Here is a 24,860-nt window from a genome sequence, read left to right on the forward strand (position 1 = left end):
GCTATGCAACACAAACTGGATAATTTGCAATAGATGTAATTAGCGTTACCTAGCTAACCCGGACTAAAAAAGGGACAAGGGGGTTGAAAATAATAATAATCAAGGAAATTAGCCATTGCTCTGTTATTGCTATTTTGAAATAGAGGATGTGGGCTCGCAGCACCCCACTGAAGAGAACACAGTTTCTGATCATTTAAAAAGCTGTTTGGAGATGGGATCTCAATAAAATCATACAATCTACAATCATATAGAGAGGAATCAACATTCTCAGTCTGACGCAGTTTTAACACAAAGGTTGCATTTCTCAAGGGTCTACTGTACTGGATTTAATTAGACTCTTCACATGTTCCTGTTATTCCATCCATACCCTGTATGTTCACTTCAGAATGCCAAGAGGAGGATGTTAAAGGGGCAATCCACCAATTTGAACCACTTTACTGATCTGTGTTAACTCTGTGGTGGCTCTAAGGAAGCTTTCCAGAGTCTGACAATATAATTAACTTTACAATGCTGTTGCATTATGGGAAATGTGTTTTTACTATGGAATCAAAGACAGGAAATTCTGGCCGATTTTTACCATAATTTTTTTCACCCGCCTCTTGTGAGTCTCCTAACTCCACCCAATTGTCAGACTTGTACATCAACCGGTCTCACTCCGAAGTCGTCGAAATCTGGTGCTTGGGTGGTAACTTTCGGCGTCAGACACTGATGAAAAAAGCTGTCCTTGCATGTCAGCATACTTCAGCATCCATCAGGGGGAAATGCGGGAGTACAAGAGTGAAAGTTAAGGTGGCGAAAGTCCGAGTAGGGTTTTACCTGGGAGGGCAGTATTTGCTTCCCGTAAGATTATACAGCCAAATCTTGTTTTTGTTCTAAGCCAACCATGTGTGTGTTTTGGCAAAAACGTAACCACGTGTGTTTGTTGTTGATGGGAAAAAAAACACATCAATTTGCGTTGTTGTAAAAAAAACCCCACTTGGTTACAGTAGGAAAATATCATGTTTTGGCTTAAAATATTGTGGTGATATCTCAAAAAATAAAACAACCGCTTTTCGTGGCACTATCCTTGTGTAAAGGAAAGTGTTGGGTTGCTAAAAAACACCCACGTTTGGTGCCTAAAAAGCAGCTTGACAGGCATCTCGCTGAGATGCTGCGCCATCCACCATGCCTCCACCTCTTGATGACAAAGTCAGCTCATATACTATGTAACTTCAGAAACGTTGATATACGAAATGTACAAATTTGCAGATACGTACAATGCCAACATTTTCTTCTGGTGCCTGGGTTGCCCAACTTTATGGAAGTACAACTCTAAATTGCTGGAGGGGCTCTATGAAGCAATCACAGCTCAAGATCCACTGAGCTTTCAACCACATCACCTGGTCTTCACATGATTAACATTTTAATTTGTACAAGCAAGTTAGAGTCAGGGTTTGTGTCATCTATAATTATATATATAGACGTACCAGATATTGAGCTTCATCTCCATGACAACTGAGCAAACTCTACTCACTAATGAAGACTGTGTGATACGGTTGAAAGCTCTGGAAATAGTTAAAGAACACACTCTGAGTTGGGATTGTATAGTCAAAGTATTTCCAAGATCAAATGCCACATATCCAAACTGTATTATATGGTTACATGTAAATGTTCAGCTGTAATTATGCAGCATTATAGAGTGATGCAGTATGATGCTGTTCAAAGTCAGTATTTACCATCATACTGGTCACTAACCAGTACGTTCAAACCCAGTCATAAATTGTTGGCTGGTCTGGCATTTTGAAAAAGGGAAAAGTGGGAGAATTCTGTGTTTAGACAGATCTGTGTGTCCACGGGCCATTAGCTAACCACTGGACTGACTATCCCCTGACTCAGTGAAAGCAGCAGTGTGTCAGGGTCAAACTCAGTCACTATTAATGTATAATATACAGTAGTGGAGCTGGATACAGTGCAACGTGTTCCCTGAAGAGGAGGGAGGGTGGATGTGAGGACAGATTCAGTCACCGTTCTCTCTGCAACAGTCCATCTCCTCCTGCATTAGCAGAAAGGCAAAGGCTGAGAGCAGAGGGAGCAGGCATCTCCTCTTCAGAATCACTCTTTCTGACAACTTAATATATACACCAAGGCAGGGATGGCCGGTTATGTGCCACGGAGGGCTGAGAGTCTGCAGGTTTCATTCCAGCCGAAGACTACACTGGCGGTTCTCACTGATCGGCTCCTTCTCTGTGGCTGACAGTGTGCTAATCAGTGACATCTCCTGCTATATAGCCTTTGATTGCAGCGATAACCTGGAGACTCTCTGCCTTGCCTTTTCTTTCTAACCCTGCATCAGAGTCACAGTGATATACCGGACTCATGCTGGACTCATTAAAGGCTCTGTATGTGACATTCAGAACATGAATATAGCAGCAAACCACTATAACTACTATGTAGAGATACAGTGGAGTAATGGCGTCCTGAGCAGAAAATGAAGTCATACAACTTGTGGAAAGCCACAAGTGTTGAGATGCGTGTTCAGATAACTTATACGCTCTGTAGCCCCTTCAAAGTGATATTCGGAAGGTTCGTTGATTATTCCTTTTGTCATCTTATTGTGGTGGTGTCCTTATTCTTGCACTTACCCAGCAACACTACAGAGCAAGTGCTCTCAAAGTTTTGATGACTAAGGGCCCATCCCAGTACCCCCCCTTAGTTCCCGTTAGGGGTAGGGGTGTCCCAATTCATAGGGAAAGACTTCAATCCCTACCCCTCATTGCTTCATTTCGAGGGCCAAGGGGTAGTGGCCAAGGACTAAGGGGTAATGGACATGGGAGGGTATTGGGATTGGGCCTAATTGCCAATTGAAGGAGCCAGAGTATGACTGAGGGAAGCACAGGAAGAATGCACATATGTATAAATTCCATATTAAACTGCTGACTTTAGCTAGTTGCACTAACATCGATGATGGAACTTAATTACTGTGATACTCGCAAGGTGCTACTAGTTGTCTTCTTCTTGTCAGAACCTTTCCACACGTTGTCATTCCCAACCTGGCAGACGCAGTTTGATGCAGAAGAGGAGCAGTGTATTATATGTAGGCTAATGAAAGTGAAGTATGGGCTGCAACAGTCTCTGTTGTCTCTCTGATTAATGCCATGGTTGTGTAGTTTGTGACGTTTTGGTGGGCGACCCTCTCTTGGCAGGTTTGTTGTGGTTGTGGGATGAACAAACCCAACTCTGATCCGCACTTCTCCAGAACTTTATCCCCGACCTGTTTGGAGAGTTCCTCGGTTTTCACGGTGCCTCTTGCTTGGTGGTACCCGTTGCGTAGCGGTTCTGCAGACTCTGTGGCCTATCAGAACAGGTGTATAAATATTACGATCATGTGACACTTAGACTTAACTCAGGTGGAATTTATCTAACAAATTATGTGATTTTTGAAGGTAATTGGTATCACCAGGTCTAGCAAAGGGCGTGAATACATAGGCCCATGCTTGCACCAATTCTAACTATCTAGTGTAACAAAAAAAATAAAAAAAAATAAAAAGGTTGTAATGCAACAAAGGGGGGAGCGATTACTTTTGCAAGGTATTGCATGTGACTAAAGGGAGGATTTATTGCAGGGCTGTTTCATTAGACTGCTTTACTTTTAGCGAGGTGTACCTAATAAACTGGCAACTAATTGTACATGGACTTAATCATTATGCAAAGACACCAAATAGGAAGAAACAGCAAATATAAAACCTTACTGGTTATTAATTGAAACACTACAACGAGTTTAAAGAAGAAATACTGTGTTACATAGCCATAACCTAAATTGTTTGCTGATATTCCTCACACATACTATGAATGAGCTTTGTGAGGAAACAGCATATCAAGATTGAAAGACTCTGGAGGCCTCTTAAAGCTTCATGTGTCTTTTTCTGTTTTGTTAATGATTAATTGGATTCTTATTGCCCTCCTGTGTTCAGGTAATGTGGCTGACAATCACACATCACCATATTTGGGCAAAGAAACTGTCACATTAGGTGCCAGTGGTGGTGAGCATCAGCATTAAATGTTCACTTTTAGCAGTTTCAGTTGGCAAACATCAGTCTGAGTCTTTAAAGGAGGTCAGTTTAATCTCAATATATATACAGAGAGCTGCCACATTATAGTGCTATACAATATATCAGCAGGTGAAGGCACAGCAGTCTACTGTCGTGGTATAATCGTTGTTCTGGTAGTTGTAGCTCTCTCTCTCCTCACGCACACACAGAAACACACACACACGCGACTGCTAATCACAGCTTGGTACAGGTAGTGAGACGTTGGGACTACTGGTGATTGAGCCTCCCTGGTGGATTGGAAGCAGGAATCTGACAGACTCAGATAAAAGGCTGTTTGGAGTTGCCTGCAGCATCAAACAGCATCAGCCACCTCCCCTCCTCTCTCCCCCCGCTCTCCTCCCCACCATCACCTCCCCTCTCTTCATTTCTCCCTCTTTTGGTTTACTCTGTTGCCATGGCTACGCCCAGCCGGAGCCGTCATGTTGTGGAGGAACCTGTCAGGGTGCCGCTCTCAGATCACCTGATGCGGGTCGCCTCCACTGGCGGCCTCTTTCACACGGCGTCATCGTTCAATTTGCCTTTGATAAAGTCTGCGTTCCGTGTAGCGCGCCGCGGCTGAGAAGTGCAGTCGGCCCATTTCGTCGCACGCGTTGAGCTTGTGCAATTTTGTCGACCTGGTGTTTTAGAGAGGACCCCTGTGAGCAGCAGAGAAAAACATAAATACATCTCTCCTATCCAATTTCCACGTCTGTGAAGAGTCAAAGCAGCGTGATTTGAGTGGAGGATGGGACGAAATTACCTGTTAGCAGTCATGCTGAGGGGATGGGAGTGTGTTTAGGGGGCTTTTCTACATGAATGAAAATAGTAGTAGGTAGGATACAAGGCTGATTTGAAACCCACTTAAAGCTGAATTCCCCCTGTAAACATTTTGCGAGAAACATATTACTCGCTGTTCTGGATGCTGTGCTGCACATAATACGCTGCTACAAAAAAGAGCCGTCACCTCTTTTAGCTGGCTGTCCAGTTCGCAGCCATGCGGCTCTGTACGCTGCCAGAGTATGAGAGGGGGTACATATGCTGACTGTATGGATTGTGCTGAAGGGTGAAATGTAAGCTGGCCCCCCATTGAGCACAGATTTGCATCTCCTGCTGTTTGTTTCCGATACTTGCTCGCCTTTCAGTGCGAATGAATGAATGAAAGAGGGGAGAGGGGAGGAGGATGGAAGTTGTGTAAGGTGATGAGCGGATGGATGTGGGGAGAGAGGGAGAGAATGAGCAATGTCGTGATCAAGAGACGCTGGGACACAGAGAGGGAGATGAATGGGGCTGAGAGCAGGAAAATTGGACAGGAGGCGGGGAGTGAATGAAGATAGAGAATGGCTCGAGATATCAGGAGACAGAGATTGTGAGCTATGTGCAGGTAATAAACAAGGCAGAAATAGATAGATATCTCTAGAGAGGAAAAAGAAAAGTGCGATTGCGCGCATGGGGAAGAGGGTTGGGGTTGAGGAGGGTGAGGGGGTGGGGGGTTGTTCCTCCCAAAAGATCAGAAAAGGCAAAAAAGTGGGAAAGAGAGAGGAAGGCGGAAAGGGAGGAAAGCTGGAGAGAGTGTGAATAATGACACAAGCAGGAAAGATTTGGATGAACATGCTGTACTTAGACTAACTTGGCCAGCTGAGATGATGTGTATCCCTGCTAAGCTCTCCTTTAGGCAGGCTTAGATCTCATCAACTCACTCCAGGTTGGCACCGGCTTCAAATGCTGCTGCGGAGCCCTGGATTAACTATACAGCCGTCACTCAGACACTTTAACAGGGGTCTGGAGAGGCTTATCCTGTACACCCGCACCCCCCCTCCGCACTCCACACCCACCCACAACCGACACATCCGTCCGTCTTCAAAGCTACTCGCAGGAAGACTTCATCATAACGATATCTGCCGCCGTTGCCTACGGTCATGTTAATTGTGCCACGATTTTTAAAAGAGGTTAAATGAGCATATCCCTCTCCTCCGCCTCCCCCCCGTTTTCTTCCCCTCTGTCTTATTCCAGGCCTGTGTATGAGTGTTTCTTTTTTCATTCTGGTGCTCTTCCAGATCTTCTCCTGCCAAATCACGCCTCCCCCTCGCCAACCCCCCCCTCCTTCCCTCCCTCCCCGTCTCTGCCTGGATCTTGGGCTCTCATATTTGTAGGCCCTGCAATCGATATGGGCTGTCTGTGATTGGGTTGCCTCGCGTGATTCATTTCTGTAACCTTGGTGATGGTTTGATGTGGAGGCTGCACCCATGTCCATATTATGACTCAGTGAGCGCGTGTGGAGAGGAGAGGCTGGTCAGGGGAGGTATCGATTGGTCCTTCACTCTCCCTGCCCTCTTTGCTCTCCCCTCCGTCTCCCTCTCTTTCTTTATCCATCTTTTTTCTCGCTCACCGTTGCAGCCTTGATAGTTTGGCCATAATTTGAAATGACTTTGTGTTCTCAAGAAATGATTATTTAACCCTAAATGTTCCCCTGGGTGTTAATGTTTATCTCTTCTTTTCTCTCTCTCTCCCCTCCCTGCCTTTTCCTCCCTTTCTCCCACCATCTTCGTCCCATCTATCTGTCTCTTTTCAGAATTCAATCAGACACAATCTGTCCCTGCACAGTCGCTTCATCCGGGTGCAAAATGAAGGGACGGGGAAGAGTTCGTGGTGGATGCTGAACCCAGAAGGAGGGAAGATGGGGAAAGGACCCAGAAGAAGGGCGGCCTCTATAGACAACGGCACTCGCTACCTGAAGACCAAGGGTCGCATTAGCCGCAAGAGAGCTGGAGCCATAGGCCTCGGACGGGGTCAAGGTCAGGGGGCCGGACCCACAATGCAAAGCTCCCCAGAGCATGGCAGTCCAGCAGGGAAAGGAGGTGTGGGAATGGGGGGTGAGGAGTATGACACCTGGACAGACCTCCATTCCCGTACCTCCTCCTCTGCCTCCACACTGAGTGGCTGCCTATCCCCGATCCTGGCTGAGGCGGAGGCTGACGAACCGGAGGAGGGTGGACTGTCCTGTTCAGCCTCCCCTCGACTGTACCCCAGCCCCACCAGCACCCGCTCCCCGGCCCTAGGCACTGGGGGCCACTGCCCGACCGTGGAGCTGCCCCAGCTGACAGACCTGACAGGGGCTATCAGTCTAGATGAGAGTGGCTACCCGCAGCCACAGCAAATCAAATGCAACGGTTATCCCTACGTGCCTGCGCCCAAGGCAGAGGGCTCCTACTGCGGGCCCATGTATGGACAGCCTTCCATGGGCATGCTCCGGCATCACACTCCCATGGAGACCATCCAGGAGAACAAGCCAGTTAGCTTCCAGCGCCCAATGAGGGGCTACTCAGAGAACAACGCCCTGCAGAGTCTGCTCACTGGTGGTCCTCCGTACTGCAGCAAAGACACAGTACTGGGCCAGGGACGGGAAACACACACACTAATGACACAGGGGACCAATGGCGTTCACAGCCAGCACAGCCACAATCAGAATCGCAGCCACAATCATAACCACAATCACAGCCAAGAGCATGCTCACAATCCCAGTCTACACAATGGCCACGGCTCAGTCCATGACCAGAACACAGCCCACCATCAGAACCACAATCAGGGTCACAAACACCAAGCCAGCCTCGACTACAGCCACAGCCACAAGCCCCACCCTGCCCATGACTATGGTGCGACTCACGAGCACGGTCACAGTAACAAAGCCAGCCATGATCACACCCCTCGCTCCACCCAGAGTCACATGCACGACCACAACACCCATAACCCTATGCACAGCGGGCCTCACCCCCAGGCCCTCTCCCCACGGGTTAGCACCGACATCCTGCAGCCCTACAGCCTCAAGACCTCTAACCACTATGGGCCCCGGCCACACCTCCCAACATCACCGTCCCTGCCGCCTAACCCTGCCGGCGTCATGGATGTTCCCCAGGATCCCTGCCGCCTGGCATCTGCGCCTCACCCCCGTCACCAGCCTTACCCCGGAGCTCACCATCAGGGTATGACCGACTCCTGGCACGGCTATTACCACAACAACCACCAGCCGGGGAACGCTGGTTACCAGGGGCAGCAGCACAACTCCCACAGTAGAATGGCTGCCAACCTGGAGATGGAGAACGTCCCTAATAGCCTGGACTGTGACGTAGACTCCATCCTGCTCAATGACTTTATGGACACAGAGAGCATGGACTTCAACTTTGACGGCTCTCTGTCCCAAGGCATGGGCATGGGGATGGGCATGAGCTTGGGGGCGTTTGCTTGCCCTCCACCAGCACACAGCAACCAGAGCTGGGTGCCAGGGTGAACCCAGGCCCGAGGGTTTGGATAGACACATGACCGCAAAGCTCACCCACTGGGCCAGGCTGCTGGTGGGCTGTACCCTTGGACTGACTGACTGTGATTCTGTTTTTCTCAGACTGTAGAACAAAATACGTATTGTCATTTTGTTTCCTGGGGACTCCGTACACCCCCACATCCTACTCCCCCTCACCCTGTTTATAAAGCCTTCTGTCTCCATATTGAACCTGCCCCCAATGCGCCCAGTCCTAAAGCCCCCCTTGTTCATGCCCTTCAGTTTTTTTTGTTTTGTTTTTTAAGGTCTCCTCCCAATCTCGTCCTGCCTGTCCTAAGCTCTCAAGCACTTTACATCCATCCTTTCCATACAGATGCAGTAACACAAAGACCAGGCAAAGTCACGTTGTGTGTTGGCTTAAGTTTAATGTATGCAATCCACTTTACAGTATTATCTCCTACTACAAAGGGGGTGTTGTTTTTGACTTGAGAACATGATCAAACAGCTGCATAAATATCTTTCAATGTAGAGGTGCTCTCAGATTGGGGGTTAAAAGACAGGGGAGGCTTTGAGGTTTAAGGATGAAGAATAAAGGAGGTTTTTAGAGGAAGAGGAAATAAGAACGTAAGGGTTGGAGGGATAGAAAGGAAGGGAACTCCAGGGTCAGTATGACTTCTCTCCCTGGTGGACAGTGGTGTTTCCTGTTTGGTTCAAGGCAAGAGGACAGTCATACATCAGGCAACCATCAGCGCCACTCCAATGAAATGCAACGTCCCTTCTTTAATCTCCAAAGTAATGCCAGAGTGATGCATCACTATTGCAAATCTAATGCGCCACTCTGTGTTTTTCACCCCCCCACCCCCCCTCAACTCCGGACACACCGGCTTAATGTGTTTTGGCAAAAGTGATGATTAAAGTCACTCTGCACTAAATGGGGGAGGGATTGAAAGGGGTGGTGTTGGAGAGGGGTTGGGGGGGGCATTGAGGGGAGATGATAGGAGAGGAGAAATGCAAATATTCCCTCTGTGCCTCTTCCTCTCCATTTTGTGGATTTATGTAGCTTTCCCCGTAATGAAATAAGCAACGATCAGAGCCTGCTGTACATCCTGAGGAGCTCTCTGATTGGCCTGCGCTGGGCTGCCTCAGCGTGGCTCCTTCACCGGCTGACCCCAGAACAGCTTACCGAGCAGCTGTGGTCAGGCCAGGATGTTGATGGAGCTGCCGTCCTCAGACCCCAGGTAACCTTGTCTAATTCACTAACACCCAGGTTCAAGCCCACTATGTGCTTTTACTCCTGCGAATTGCACACTGATGAACAGCGTCAGCAGATTACTATTTGGTGCTATCTCCTCTTCCCAGGCTCCCTCCTATCACGCCGCCCCATCCCGAGGTTACTCGGAGGGTAAACAAGAGTAATTAACCGCCAAACAAGATGGATGATTTATGCAAGTGTGTGTATTCGCTCATCGGCACAAAGTCATAATTCTTCCTCCCGCCAAGAACAAGGAGGGTGATTTTTGAGAGGTGATGCCCAGTGACAAGGTAAAGCGGCTGGCAAGCGGTGTGCTTATAGCGTCCTTCAAGTCCTTCAAGCATCCCCTTAACAAGCGTCCCCCCGCCCCGTCCTGGCCATAGCTTTACTTTGCTGTCGTCTTTTCTTGTGCTCGTTCTGTGATTGTGCAGTTGTCTGTCCTGTTTCAATACAGCATGGATAGAAGCTTTCGTGTGCATTTTATTTTCTTCATTCCCAGAGGGAAAACAGGCAAAGGGGACATTAGCCAACCCTTGTCCTGGCACCTGTCCCACTCAAGATAGAGAAAATAGGAACAAGAGAGAGAAGAAAGGTAGATAGATACAGTGAGAGACTGAGCGGGAGGGAGGGAGCTACATGAGTAGGCAGGATCTGTGAGACTGAGAGAGATTTTCCAGCTCGGTAGCTTTCTGTAGAATTGGCTGTTTGAATCAGGCCAAATGTCAAGTGCTACTCAGCCAGCTCCAGCGAGCTTTGACCAGAAAGCCACTTTTCCCTCCTGATCAAGGACAATGACGGGTATTTCCATACACATTTCTTTTGCTTTCTTCTTTCCTTTTCATGAGTTAAGATGGCCCATTGTTGTAACCCAACTGTAATTTGTTCTCTGGCCTGTGTGCACTTGTGTGTCAAGCTTCTCGTGGGTGTGCGAGTGTGTGTGCGTGTGTGTAGCGCAGTGATGTACAAGAAATGATTAAGGGAATATTGTTGAGAACTAACTTGCCCTGGTATTGTCCATGCCTGGATGAGTGCAGCATACATAATATATACAGTTTATATTTATTGGTTAGGGAGACGGGTCTATGGAGGACCGCTCAGACCCCTCACTGCTTTGTCTTCTTGATGACAGAGAGGCAGAATGCTATTTCAGTTTGACTACATTTCATTCTGTACATAATCTATATTGAGAAAATTGTATTATAATTTTTTTGCAAATATCAATTTCTTTTCTAAAATGATGTATCTGCTCATCTGGTGACCGTAAAATAAAAACAAATACGAACATAGATGTTTTTTATTGTGTGTGTGTGTTTCTTCTTATTTGCATACATTATCACATGTGCACTGATGTCAGGTGGAAACCCTGTATCTCCTGCATATTAAATCTCAATTCCAATACACCCCTTGCTTCTTCCACTCAGTCCTACACCTCCGTTTTGTGTGTTCATGTTCAGGGGGAGGGTGTTACGATTCTTGGTGGGATAGAGGGGTTAGATGTTACGGCTGAGTGGCCTTCAAAATAGAGGTTTGTCAGAGGCACACTTTAAACCGTGTTTTAGTAGAAACCCCCTGAAATGTATTTTCTTTGTTAATTAAGATTTTAAAATTACATTAACCACTATAAATCCATTATCTCGTTCAATGTAATTTCATTGTATTATACTTTATTTTTTAATAGCAAGCATAAAAAAAGTAGTCTTCCGATATCTCGTTTGCACTACCTAGCTAACATATGTTACATTGTTTTTGCTAATATGTGCATGACAGTCCAATATTTCCATGTCCTCTCCCCTTCTGATGGCATATGACGCCCAAGGTTTAACTACAGTCAAGCAGCAAAATTGCTGCCTGAGCAGGCAGGGGCGGAAATATAGACACTGCAGGCAGTGTGAATGCACTGGGGCCCGTGAGGTAGGGGACCCCTAGAGAAAGTGGGCTCTCCAACAATGTGTTGGGTGGAGAATGGGCCCTTATGGATGACTGCCACCTTGAAAATAAACCTCTGTTCAAAGAAGAAGTCATTAAATTAAAATTAGTGCCATTTGCAGTACATCCCTTTGAAAAAGGGAAACCCATCTTTTTTCTTTTTGTAAAATAGTCAGTAGCATCTACAACAAAATTATATGCTTATCCTATAAATATAAATCAAATATGCTGTAACTATAAATAAACTATGCAATCATGGGTAATATGTATGTTAATGTCATCCAATGTCAAGTTTCTGATCATGTGACGAGACGATATGTGCACCACAATGCACACTAGGGCGTCATAATAGCGCGCACCAAGGCCCAACGTAACTAGCTTACGCAGCTGGGAGCAGGGGTTACTAACGTTAGCCAACAGAGCACTGCAAGTGACCTGGTAATGAAGCAGTGTTCTTTCTTTGATCGATTGATAGCATGAAATTTTAGTTGCGAATGAATCACGAGTGTCCGTGCTTTTCAATCTCCATCAGATAAATGGCAGATGTCATTGTGGTAATACCATTATTGCCATAGTTGCCTTTGATTGTGCTAACACCATCGACGATAACTAATGTTGTATCGGGATCTTGAAGGGTTGTCCCATTTCATAAAGAAAGATTTTAAGCCTTACCCCTTGTAACTCTGTTCTCAGGGCACAGGGGCTCTCGAAAATAATTTAAGATAAGATAAGATAAGATACACCTTTATTGATCCCACAAGTGAGCAATTCCAGTGTTACAGCAGTCAAGGGGAAAGAGTCAGATTAAAGATTTCACAATTTAAAAACTTAAAAAACAAGGCATGTAAAAAGTACAAAAAAATGCAAGAAATACAAGAAGCAGCAATAAATAATTATAATAATGAGCAGTGGATAAAAAGTGAGCAATGGAAAAAATTGAGAAAAGCTCAGCAGTGAGCAGGAGCTGCTGTAACAGACGTCCGCACTGGGGGCGCCATCTTGCAAAACAGAAAATGAGGGGTAGGGGTGAAGATAAAAACAACAGAATTGGGCCATAGCCTTAAAGAAAAATAAAAAGCATTTTTTGAATCAGACTCTCATCACAAAGCCAGTTTTACTGATGTAGCCCAAAATTACAGTGCCTCGTATGGACTACCATGCATGCAATACACTCTGTTTTTAGGTCAGGTTATCAGGAAGTGCATCTGAGGGATCCAGCTACTGGGATGGACAGACGTTTAATAGGTGTTGTACGTACACAATAGAGAGAAATAGCAATAGCAACACTACAAGATGGAGAATCAGAATTACAGTATTATGTAAATTAGATGCAAACAAAGCATGCATATAAAAAAAAAATCTGGTTATCACAGCTTGGGTTCCATTTTTGAAGATTTCAATGTTGTAATAACATTATACTCAGCAACATACTTGCCTTAACCTGGAACACATGAACATTGCTAGAATAACGGGGCAGGACAAACAATCAAATAGGTTTTACAACAGTTTATTCAGATTATTGATCCACTTTATTTGGAGGTTAAACTGAAAGTGAGCTCACATGAAATAAAAGAAAGTCCTCACTTGCACAGGAAAATTGTATGGGAGCAAAACTACGGTCAGCATCATGGGTCAAATTTAAACAAAGTCTATCAAACTGTGATGGATGGATGCAGAAAATTTGGCCGATAATTTTACAGTGCATCTTTGTTTTCTCTTCTGACTAACCTTAATGTTTGCTGACAAGCCGTTGATTATCTCACAGTTTTATTGTTGCGAATAAAAACGATTGCAGAAACTGCCAAAATAAGAAACAAAAGAGTGGAGTTACGAGGTTTTCACATTAACAGTATTCACAGGAGCTAAAATGTCACAGAGTTAACATCAGTATGGAAATATATCACAAGATACATCATTAGCTGTATGTGTGGGGGTGTACGCGTCTGTGTACATGGAAGTGTGTGTGTCAGGCCGTGTATATATTTATGAATGTTTCTATGGAAAACATATGTGCAGTGTATGTGTGTGTACGTGTGTATATACGGGAGCATGTGTGGACAGTGTATCAGTGTGTGTCTTTGTGTGTGAGTGCATGTTTTTGTGTGTGTCTGGGTGTGTACTGGAGATAATTAAGTGTATGTAGATAACGTTGGTGCTTTTGTCTGTGTGTGTTTGTGTGTGTTTATCGGAGTGTGTATGATGAAGAGTTTAACACACTAGTATATCACCCCATACCTCAGTTCTGTGACTGTCTGAGGGTGTGTGTGTGCATGTGTGTGTTTCGGTGTGTGTGTGCCTAGTCTAGCGCCCGTGTGATAAGGCTCGTTAGCAACCCGATGCCATGCCACAGCTGTGTCTGTCCCAGCGGAGGCTTGCTCACTGAGGGACTGACTGCATCTGCACCGCCATACTGTGACACACACTCACACACACAAACACACACACGTACACACATGGCTGTGTCCCTGTCGCCCCCTCACCTCCGTTGCTGTGTGTGTGGCGTGAGCCTGTAGAGAGAAAGTCAAAGTAATACATGGTTAGTTAGCAGCAGCTCACCTGACAAGATGGCTGATCCCTGTACACCTGGGAAGATGGCGGCATCCAGCGTTACACACACAAACACACATACACACACACTCTGTCAGAAGCCAATAACAGCTCTCCATCATCCCCAGCTCATGCCGTGGTATAAAATATGCCTCTCGGATGCTAGTTAGTTCATCTGGTAGAGAGAGAGGAAGGTTAGTGTGAGACAGAATGCATAATAAGGACAGGCTCCTGCTGCACTCCATGCAAATGTGACGCCTGACGTGTCAGAGTCGTGATGGATCTGTTCTGACAGACACGGTGACAGCCCGGTGACAGCAACTTAAAAACCTACACTCCCTCACCCTCTCTCCTGCCTCATATATATTTACAACCGAAGCATCTTAATGCACTTTTTCTCCCTAATATTCCGTGTTCTCCTGCCGTTACTTCAGAGACCAGCCCATATTTCACAGGGTATGGAATTTTGTGATGTGACAAAGGTTGTAGGCTGATAAGCGAGTAGTACCCTGTATGATATCTGTATGATGCTGTATAATGTGTAGGCTCTGTCAGTAAATATTAGGGAGAAACACTGCTCTCACTACTCATCATTTTGGCATTAATCACGCAATGCAGTGGTGTCGTTTTGTAAATAAATAGCTGTCTATCATAATTTCAGTTTAACAAAAGAAACAGAAATCCTGTGTAAAAGATGCATTATTAATACACTAACACTAAAATCTCATTTGGTTTAATCAGTAAAGACCTCGTACTTAATGACAGATAATGTTTTATTTGCATCTTTACATAAGGAGTACTGATCTTTACTGCGTTTTAGTCGACTGATGTTAGATTCTAGTGTCGTTTCAGAAGAATATTGTAATCACAAATGTCTAAAAACACACAGATGGAGATTTTTTAGCTTCATCTGTATGGATTAAACAAGCTCCACCAATAGATCTAAATATGAACCTGTCAGGTAAAACCCGGGGCCATAAAGCACCCACGCTTCCCATAGACTTTATTACTGTGAGCTTATAATGAAGGTAATAATTGAAGAGAATTACGCTCTTGATGCAACTGCATGTTTTAATTTAAATTCAGCTAATTGCAAGTGTATGGTTATGCAGTCCGTTCTCCTCCCCATGTCGTCAAAGGCACCCTTTGGCGTCTTTATGAGACGCAACGGGCTTTAAACGAACTCGCTGAGAGAAACTGCGGCAGTATGAAAGAGCAAAAAAGTCTGTGTAGGACAGGAAGCAGGTGAATGGGTCAGACAAAACAAGACTTTAACCCAGGGATCCACAGTTTGCGTCCCGTGTGAAACCAAAAGTTAGTGCTGTTTTAAGGTAACATTACATTATTTATGTGTCGTTGTCACGCACCAATGTCACTCATCTACAAAAACATGATCTTTTCCTTAACCTAGCCAAACGTTGTTGCCTAAATCTAACCGTGACCATTTCACAGCATTACACAAAGGGGTGGTATTTGGCAACATGGGAATGAGAATAGGTTGGGCAATGGCAATGACAGCGGGGAACCTAGATTGTAGGAGGACCCAGTTAAGGAAGCCCATAAGATCCTGCGCTGACAGTTACACCTAATACTGTAACCTATGTGCAGTGACTGTCTTAAAGCTACTCTTACCTTTCATTTCACACAGCACTTCAAAAAAATTTGAACATCCACAACTCCACCTCCCTCCAAAGGCCAACTCCCCTCTCCTCCATTACGTCCTCATTACGTCTATGATAGACGTAGGCGTTGGCACGGTAACGTTAGATACACGGAAGAGGAGAGCGAATGTAACGTTACAACCAAGACAGTCAAACGCAACCCGGAGTTTTAAAACTCAACCGGAGTGATGACTGATGAGTTTTAGAATAAGGTTACAGTGCTAACGTTAGATAGCAGCGTTAACGTTACAAGTAAGTGGAAACGCACAAGGAAGATAACGTTAATGTTTCAGAGGCTACGGTACAGTAGGCTAACGTTAGCCATTAGCAACTGGATGCTGTGTTGTCATATATAACGTTATGAACTAAACTGAACTTCTTTATTTGTCATTTTTATGGGTCGACATTTCAGAGTCACGACGGAGTTTACCAGATGATGCAGCCTCCTTGGTCGGAGTTTTCTTAGAACCATATGAGAATGGTATAATTATGAGTTTTTATCTCTGGTGGAATTCACTTACATTTTAGTGTGCCATTAGCTTATTAATAGCATTTTAACCTAAACAAATAAGAGTGTAAAATTTCCAGAAAGGAAAGTGTTGCTTTAACTAACTGTATCCAGCTATCATACAGTAGCTAGAAGGAGCCCCACGCATAGGTTTTTTGGGGGGGCTCAGTGGCAGGGCAATGTATCGTGCACGAGGAGGCAACCTGCAGCTCTGGAGCTTCATATGGTTTTTTAGCCCCTCTCCGGGAGCTCCCTGTGGCTTTGACAAACAATAATATGAAAATGAGTAAAAGTCATTTTTTAAAAATCTTATTTCTATTTTTCTTTGCTGGAGGCCTGAAGTGATTCTTACATTCTCCACACATTGTAAAAATGTGTAGCCTGAATTAAAAAAACAACAAAAGTTTTAACATTTAAAACGTCATTTAAAATGTCCTGTCCCTTTTCCCTCCACTGTAGATCTGCCCAGGTGTGCTGCATTAGTTAACGAAGCTGCAGCACACCTGGCATGGAGGAGGTGGTTAAGAGCTCCTGTGCAGCAGCAGCAGGGGAGAGACGCTCTGGTGTGTGGACTGCTGGTCCTGCTGCCTCTCACCAAGGGATTTTTGTTGTCTTGTACACCTGTTTTCAATCCAATAAATCCCATGGATCTGATTGTTTTAAAGGTGTTCATGTGTTTTTTTTGGGTAAGTGTTGGAGCTTTGTTTGCCCCATAGGGCCACCTAAAGGTGGGGTGTAACAAATGGGGGCTCGTCCGGGATCTGAACATCCATGAGGTGATGTAAATGTAAGTTTTTGTGTGTATCTTGTGGCCTTTGTGTGTAGAGGTCATCTCTTTTGTTAAAGTATTTGTGGTTGTTGCTCTGTGTTTAGTTGAAACTTCAGTTTTGAGCACCCTGACTAGGTAGTCACTGGGCAGGTAAGATCTTGCCACCAAAAATAAAAAAGGCAAAATTTTTGCCTTTTTTATTTTTGGTGGTAATCCTGAGTGTTGGCACGCTTCAGTATATTACAGATTTGTTTTGAGATGTCTAGTTTCTGTTTGGCATATGTGGTTATTTTGGGTCAGTGTTGGAGTTTTGTTCATCCCATAGGGCCGCCTAAGGCCCTGTGTGCACATAGCGCCTTTTTCTGAGCACCAGAAGAAGGCCAGCGTCATTTTTCAATTGTTCCCAATGAGGAGAGAGTGTCTGGTTTTTTATTGACCGTATGAATGGTTTCGTTTTCAAATAAATATTTGGAAATGAAAATGTATGCTTTGGTGTACTTTTACGGAGTTTTGCAATATGTATACCTGTATGTATCAAAATGTATAATTTTCAGCCACTGCCGCGGTCGGAGGTATAAATGTTCAGATGTATTGTCTCTGTGTGCGATATCGAAGGGGCGAACCGAGCGACAGCGAAAAAAATAAAGTCCGGTGTGAACACACCTTTAGTTAAATTAATTATTTTTCCAGCAATATATAAATTGAGAGATTTTACAGCAAGTAAAGTACATTAACACAAATCCTACTAATAAAACATGATGATGACTTCACCAGCTGTAGCATTAAAAGATTAACACAGTATATGTATCACTATAAACCTGCAAAACTGCGCAGCTACAGGAATTGTCAAGATATTGTTATAGAAACGAAAACCCTCGTGAGCGTTTTTTTTTGGGGTGCACAGACGCTTCATCCCAGCGCTCTGCAGCGCCCTTCCAGCGCCTTTCTGCCAGAAAAAGGCACTATGTGGACACAGGGCCTAAGGGTGGGGTGTAACACAGTGCAGAGTTATAGTAGCAAATAATGACAACATTTGCCTGGTTGTTAGGGTGATGAAACTGAAGTGATACTGTAACTATACTCTCAGTCACCTCCGACACTACCAATCACGTTGCTGTGCTCTCTCTAGAGGACACCAATATAGGGTCATCCTCACTACAGGAAAAATACATTAAAGGTATAGACCCTTTTACTGTTGATAAACAGTATGATGTTTTTTGGAGGGCGGGGCTTAGCTGGAGGTAAAACAATTCTTCACAGACACAAGTTCTGTTGGCTTGTTTTCAACTATGGAGGAATATGATGCCAGTGGTGCATTCGAGAACATTCATTTCGATTGTCGGAGCGTACTCTGGCACAAACTGGACTGTTCGTAAATGTCTGAAGAAACAGAGCAGCAGGGTGTCGAGCGGAGTGAATGTGTGATTAACTTAACCATTCGTTAATTCATGTAGAAATAGATCGCTCCGTTTCTTCGACCAGCAGGGCTCTCATTTTAGTGTAGAGCATCAGACTGAATTTATGAACACATCATGTCAGGTCACTCACTCTCAGGGACCGTAAGTGTTATTCGAAAGAGTAAAAACTGACCAACGGGACCAGACTGGCCGACCCGTATGCTCTCACTCAGTGGATGGATGTGAGCATTTTTGATCATCACTTCGTCCGGTCCTTTGGTCTTATCACATTTAACTACAGTTGTCTTTGTTTTGTTGACGGGCAGTAGCGGCTGGTATGTGATAGAATTTAAGTTTTGAACCGTGACTCCTTCTATTCTGGCTCCCAAAAACACAACAAGACCACATGTTAAGATTCCTATGTAGCCTACAGCCCTGTGGGGGAGAGTAGGGTTTTGCCTCCAGCTAATAAAATGAAGTCATTGTGACGTCGGCCCAAAAAGGGTTTAGTCTGTGCAGCAATTGTCGGCTTCTGATCTGATTTTTTCTTTCTTTCTTTTTCAACACTATCTTAAGGATACGTCTGAGTCCACCACCAGGCTTCTGCCATGGCGATTCCAACAAGGCACCTCATCATTTACAAAGCATACTGTGGTGAGTGTAACTGGTGGTCCATTTCAGTGGACCTTCAGTATACCTTTCAAGTATTGTTGCCATGGTTACTTTTAGAGTTTAATATACCTTGTGCATTAATCTAAAACATTGGCCAAACTGTGCAGCAAAGCTTTGTTAATGTGTGCCGTTATGCAATCTTAATGGACATCTGCCAGCCAATCAGAATGACTTCCTTTCATGGTCATGACGTGAAAGATTCTGAGCCAAAAACAAGGATAATTGACTCAACATATAAAACAGCATGCTGACATAAAACGCATCAAATTTTTCAATAAGCATTTCTCCACAGTGACAATTTTATTTTTACTTTATATTTAATTTCACATCCACAGAGGATGGGTAGTGTAACGCCGGTGGTCAGCAGACATACTGTACAGTTATGTGTCGTGATCCAGTCTCAGTGGCTTCCTGACCCCATGCAGCTCCCAGAGAGACACTGGGACGAGCTGATGGGACTTCCTGCTGGCGAGTGTGTTGCAGTGCGCTCGCTGCCATGGTTTATTACAGCAGAGCCTCCCCAGGGATTCAGCTGATGGCGAACATCAAAGCTGTGCCTGGTATATTAGAACAGCGAGAATGTGGGTGGAGGTCATCTCCAATGAATTCTGCCTCATATATGGGACAAACGCCTTCAGCACGTTGCATGAATGCTCATTATCAATTCATGGAGCATTGAACACTCCCTGGTTTGCTTCAAATTCTCTTTTTTTCCCCTTGTCTTTAAAGGGAGTTGAGCTTTTTTTTCTTCTTTTTTGAGCATGAATTTCAACAATTCAAACTTCCGCTCAATGACAAGCTACGAGTCCCACGCTGGAAAAAGGTCCCATGTGTTTGAAGCATCTAGGCCGCTCCATCTTTTTGATCAGCAGCTCGGCTGTGAATTCTGCAGATCAGAAAGTGGATCAGAGGCTCCCTGGGGACCGCCATTTACGCCTGCCACCAGCAGAGGATAGAGAACGTAATTAAGAGTTTGTTAAGATGCCCAAATTCCTTCTCATTTCCACCCGCCTCCCTCCATCCGCCTCCCATCCCTCCTCCTCCTGCTCCCAGTAGCTCTGATCTCGCCACAGATTAAACCTCTCATTCCCCAAGAAGACAGAGCCATGGAGGGGAGCCGCATCTCCAGCCACACAGGCTGATTATCTTAAAGAGTAATTAGCGAGTGTGACAATCTCAGAGACAGAGTGCTGTGTCGACATGATGGAGATGGATTATTCTGACTGGGTTGTACACGGGCCCCTCTGAAAGACACAAGAAAGAGGAGAGCATGTGTTGCACGTGTGTTAATTATCAGTGTCACTCACTCTTTATGTGTCTTTATGTGCTCGTTAGTAATTACTGTTCATGTATGTGTATGTATCAGTGGCAGTCAGTCAGTCAGCGAGCAACTTCAAACCATCGCAAGGCAACAATTATCCCCCTCAATAATGTGCAGCTCGGGCTTCGTACATACTGTGTGAGATTTGACACTGAATGCTAATTGATCTGGAAGTTGATTGTTACTTTTCGGGGGGGAGGGAGGTGAAGACTCAAAAACAGATTTTACTTGCGTAGAAATGTGTGTGGGTCAGTCAGTGCAAGAATATATTTCATATTTTATTACCGTTATTGGTCTTATCCACAGGAAAACAAAGACACAGACGAATTAGCATAACATACATGTAGGCAGAGAGGGCTTAAAATGCAAATAGGAGTATCATTTTTATATTGCACTATTCCTCATCATCATTCCTTCCTGCACTCAACTTGCTCTCAATATTAAAAATAATACAGTTAAATTAAGTAATTTTAAACCAGTGGAGACTAATTGAAAGAAGGGCTTAAAGAGCTATTAAAAATGAATTAGATTTAATGTGCACATGAGGGAAAGTTGGAGAGATATGTGAGCAATTAGACCCAATCGTGACATCATTATTTTACAGGGGTAGCTGAGCCGTGATCCGTACAGAAAAATCTCCCCAGTGGTGGTAAAGGACAACCCGAGATGAAAACCTGATTGGATGTGATGAGGAGCTGGTCGCATTAGCTCTTCATAAGTACAGACCTTGTTGTTATATTTTATTAATTAATAATTTAGTGAGTGGAGATTTCAGCCTGTTCTCATCCTGAGCCACCCTATAGCGTCTTTATGAGACGCACCAGGCAGTGTAAGCCCATATAATCACAATTAGGACAACAGCAAAAAAGTCCACGTCCAGTAGCTCAGTGGGTACAGTGGGCGTCCCATGTACAAAGGCAATCTCCTGGCTGCAGGCTTGATTCCAACACGCGGCCCTTTGCTGCATGTCATCCCCTCTCTTGAATTGATTAGCCCTTTTTAAATAGGAATTGTGCAAATTTGCAGGAAAGCCCAATCAGTCTTCTTTCAGCATTGGCAGTATAAAAACAAAATCGGGAAGTGCAGCAAAATGCCAACTTTTGTCAATTCTCTCGTAAATCAACCCGTTCTTCCCGTCCCCGTCATCTGACGGTTAATGGCCTCTTCGTTTGCGAGGGCAAGGAGGGCGCGCAATTCCTTGTCTCCCCAGTTGCTCATCTGTCAGCTAGCTGCTCGCTAATTCCTGCTATCAGCTGTTTCCTGTTTATCCACCGCCAGTGGTCGCAAATGCGGCGTCATCAACAGCTCCTCCCACAAGTCTTCAACAGCCCCTCCAGTGGCGGAAGTTTCCGCCAATATGTCTAGCCTATGAGGCGGAAAATTGGGCACCTCGGATCAACTCACCAATCCGGCTCTGTGTGTATAAATGCTCGCAGCTTGCCGGCGAAATGGCCCAACATTTGCCCAAAATCTGGCAGTGTAAAAGGGGCTATTGCTTGACTTTCACGCTTAAGTACTGTCGTGCCAAATAAAGGCAAAAGCCAAAAAAAATATGTTTAAAAGAGAAAGTCCATGTAGGGTGGGTCAAACAAAACCAAAAGTCAGTTTTGTTTCAAAGTAACGTTACACGATTTATGTACAGTCATAACAAATGTAATTCTGACCCAAAACATGATCTTTTTTTCTAAACCTAACTGAGTAATTTTAATGCCTCAACCTAACCGCAGCTGTTCCTCAACATTAACCAGACTAAAGGCTGCCCTGTGCATCACTATGAGATGCTTGGTGGCATGAAAAAAGCGTTAGTATTTGACTTGGAATGGGAGCAGGTAAAAGATTTACACATCACCTAATTATAACAGTTGCACCACACGAAGTTGCTCTTGCTTAAAGATTTGTTGTCACTAAATATTTACAGCCGGTTTGTAATTCTTGCATTCTTCTTGAACTAGGTGACAAAACTAACCGTAGCTTGAATATTGGACCCGTTTAGGACACTCTTAACGGACTGCTACAACCTGCAAAGCAAGGGTCACTTGACCATCTTGAGGGTTATAGCGGTCTGTCACCTGGTTAAAATATTCCAGGAGCATTACCAATACCAGTACCCCTGAGGTCATACCAATACCAACAGAATACGTCATTTGATACCTTTCTTTGTGAATGTGAATGGAAGCATTTAGTTATGTAAGCTAACTAACTTAGCCTACAAAATTTTTAGCAAGGAGTCTTAGCTTAGGAGTGATTTAGGAAAGTTCTCAGAGCGACTCTGAGCAAGGAAGGGACAGAAACTTTTACCTCAGTGAGGAGGTGTGGTTGACCCCGTTGCTAGATATGATGCATTCTTTTAACAGATGTGATTGGTTGTCACAGACACACCCTTTTGTGAGCCTGCAAGGTGTGGACACCCAGTGGACATGAAATGAATTGCTGACTGTGAAACTGTCATCATTGTTAGTGTGATCACTGCTGATGGAAGGTTGAGACAGACCCAAGTCATCACTGCTGCACTGTTGCATTTTTCCAGTTTTTCAAATATCTTAATATTGTGATCATTTTATTTTTGGAGTTATAGCATTAGGTGGGAAATGTGTGTGTATCCCCAATGAGATCACCCACACATGTTATTATCCCTGCACAATCTAATTTGTAAAATTTCATTTACTCACTGTCATCCAGCGTTGGAGAATATTTCTCCGACCTCTTTGTGTTTCCACCATTTTCTCCTCTGATTCAGAAACTCTTAAGCCTCTTTAAGGTCCGCCTCCGTACTCCAAACAGTTTTCCACCCTAGGAGCTATTTTAAGGTCTAAGATGTTCTGCGAATAACTTAACTTTACAGGACCTAATCTAAACTTTAAGGGGTAATTCTAAGAAAATGTCACAATTCTACGTCACTAGGAGTAACTCTTAGTACTAGGAAGCTTTGTGAATACGGGCCCTGGTTCTGATGGAGGTGAATGCAGTGGAGGCGGGTGGTTTATGTCACTCAGGCACTAAAATGACCGATGACAGGAGCAGAGAAAGGACAAGTTTTAACAGCACTAAGATGATTGGCTCTGAAAGGCTGTGGCAAAACCTGGTTGGCTGAACTGAAAATAGTGAACGCCCTCAGTCATCTGATTGAGTTGGAAGCCAGAAAGGAAAATCTAAGGAGATGCTCTCCCTGAGTCTGTTAAGGCAACTAAAAATACCTCCATATTGCCTCACAGATTACTGCTGAATTTTAATTTTAAAAATGTAATTTCTCTTTCTTTCTGTTTATTAATTAATTTCATTAACTCACTGAAGAAACAAAGCTGTGCTAATCAACTAGTGTCCCAGTTTTGTCTAATGAAATTTATTAGGCATGTCTTTATTTAGATACTATTGACAGTTAGTCTGCTGGGAAAAAAATCCATTTGTCCAGTTATTACCTTCTGGCCTGCCTGCTGTCTGCAGCTGCTCATTGGTATGCAGTCTCTGTTGTCTTACATGTGATAATTGTCATAAGCCTAGCGCAACGCCCTTAATTTACCAGTGGAGATCATCTGTTTATGTAAAAAGTAAAGTACTAGGATTGTGATGGAGGGCTTTAGAGACACAAAGGGAACACAAGGGCTTTTATTGGCAGTCATGAAGACCAGGCTACAGAAGCAGACATATTGGAAACACAGTAGTTTTGATTGATTGATATGATAAATAAAACATTAAATGCAACAGAGATAGGCATAGAAATAATCATGTGTAATTACGTTTCTTTAAATTGTGGTATGTAGGGGTGTCCCCGACTAAGAATTTTCATAGTCGAATTTGACAGATTTTTCCTTTTGCCGACTAATCGACTAGTCGAATCATGTTGTTTTCCCCTCATTGATTAATGAGCTCATTTGCGTCAGTTTCCGCTCCAGAGAAAAGAGCTAAAACACCCAAATAAACAAATTTAATTCTTCAGTTGGCATAATAAGATAATAATAATAAAAGTAAAAGGGTTATCATTTTATCTTTATCTTTATTCCTTTCACTTCATCAAGGTATGATGCTCTGAGCGCAGACGCGCTGCAGCCTCATCCATGTCTTTAACAGGAGTCGTTTCTGACTCGTCAGAACTTGCCATTTCATTCACAAATAAACATCCAAAAACATCATCAAAAGGTTTAGAAACAGTTTTCCTTCTTTCTGACTTCAAGTTACTTCATTAATCAGCTAAGGTTCATACAAGTTCATCCACACGGACGGAAAAAATCAGTGTCTATCAAGAAAACAATCAGCGGTGAAATTCGTTTCAAGACACTTCAGGTAAACGAATAATCCTTCAAAAAAGTTTGATTTGAGAGCACATACCTCCTCCAAAGTGTTTGTTTATGCGGTCCGCCATCGTAAATCACCGTCGGCCTCGATGCTGCTCTGATGGTCCTGCAGCGCACTCACTCACCTCAGCTTATTTGTATCGAGCAACTGGGTGATTTATTCATGCGTAGTAATGATTAT

General features: G+C 44.2%; 2 protein-coding genes across 2 annotated transcripts in view; one reads left to right on the forward strand and one right to left on the reverse strand.

The window, feature by feature from the left end:
* Positions 1-10,865, forward strand: part of foxo6b (forkhead box O6 b) — a 50,017-nt gene extending 39,152 nt beyond the window's left edge. The window contains exon 2 of the mRNA XM_050034625.1: positions 6,637-10,865. Coding sequence (XP_049890582.1) covers positions 6,637-8,349 — 1,713 coding nt within the window. The 3' untranslated portion in view covers positions 8,350-10,865. The remainder of the gene's footprint in view (positions 1-6,636) is intronic.
* rpl15 (ribosomal protein L15) overlaps positions 1-24,860 on the reverse strand; it is a 993,591-nt gene that overhangs the window by 285,107 nt on the left and 683,624 nt on the right. The gene's annotated exons all lie outside the window — the stretch shown is intronic.

This window comes from Epinephelus moara, chromosome 22 (genome assembly GCF_006386435.1).
Source record: "Epinephelus moara isolate mb chromosome 22, YSFRI_EMoa_1.0, whole genome shotgun sequence".
NCBI lineage: Eukaryota > Metazoa > Chordata > Actinopteri > Perciformes > Serranidae > Epinephelus > Epinephelus moara.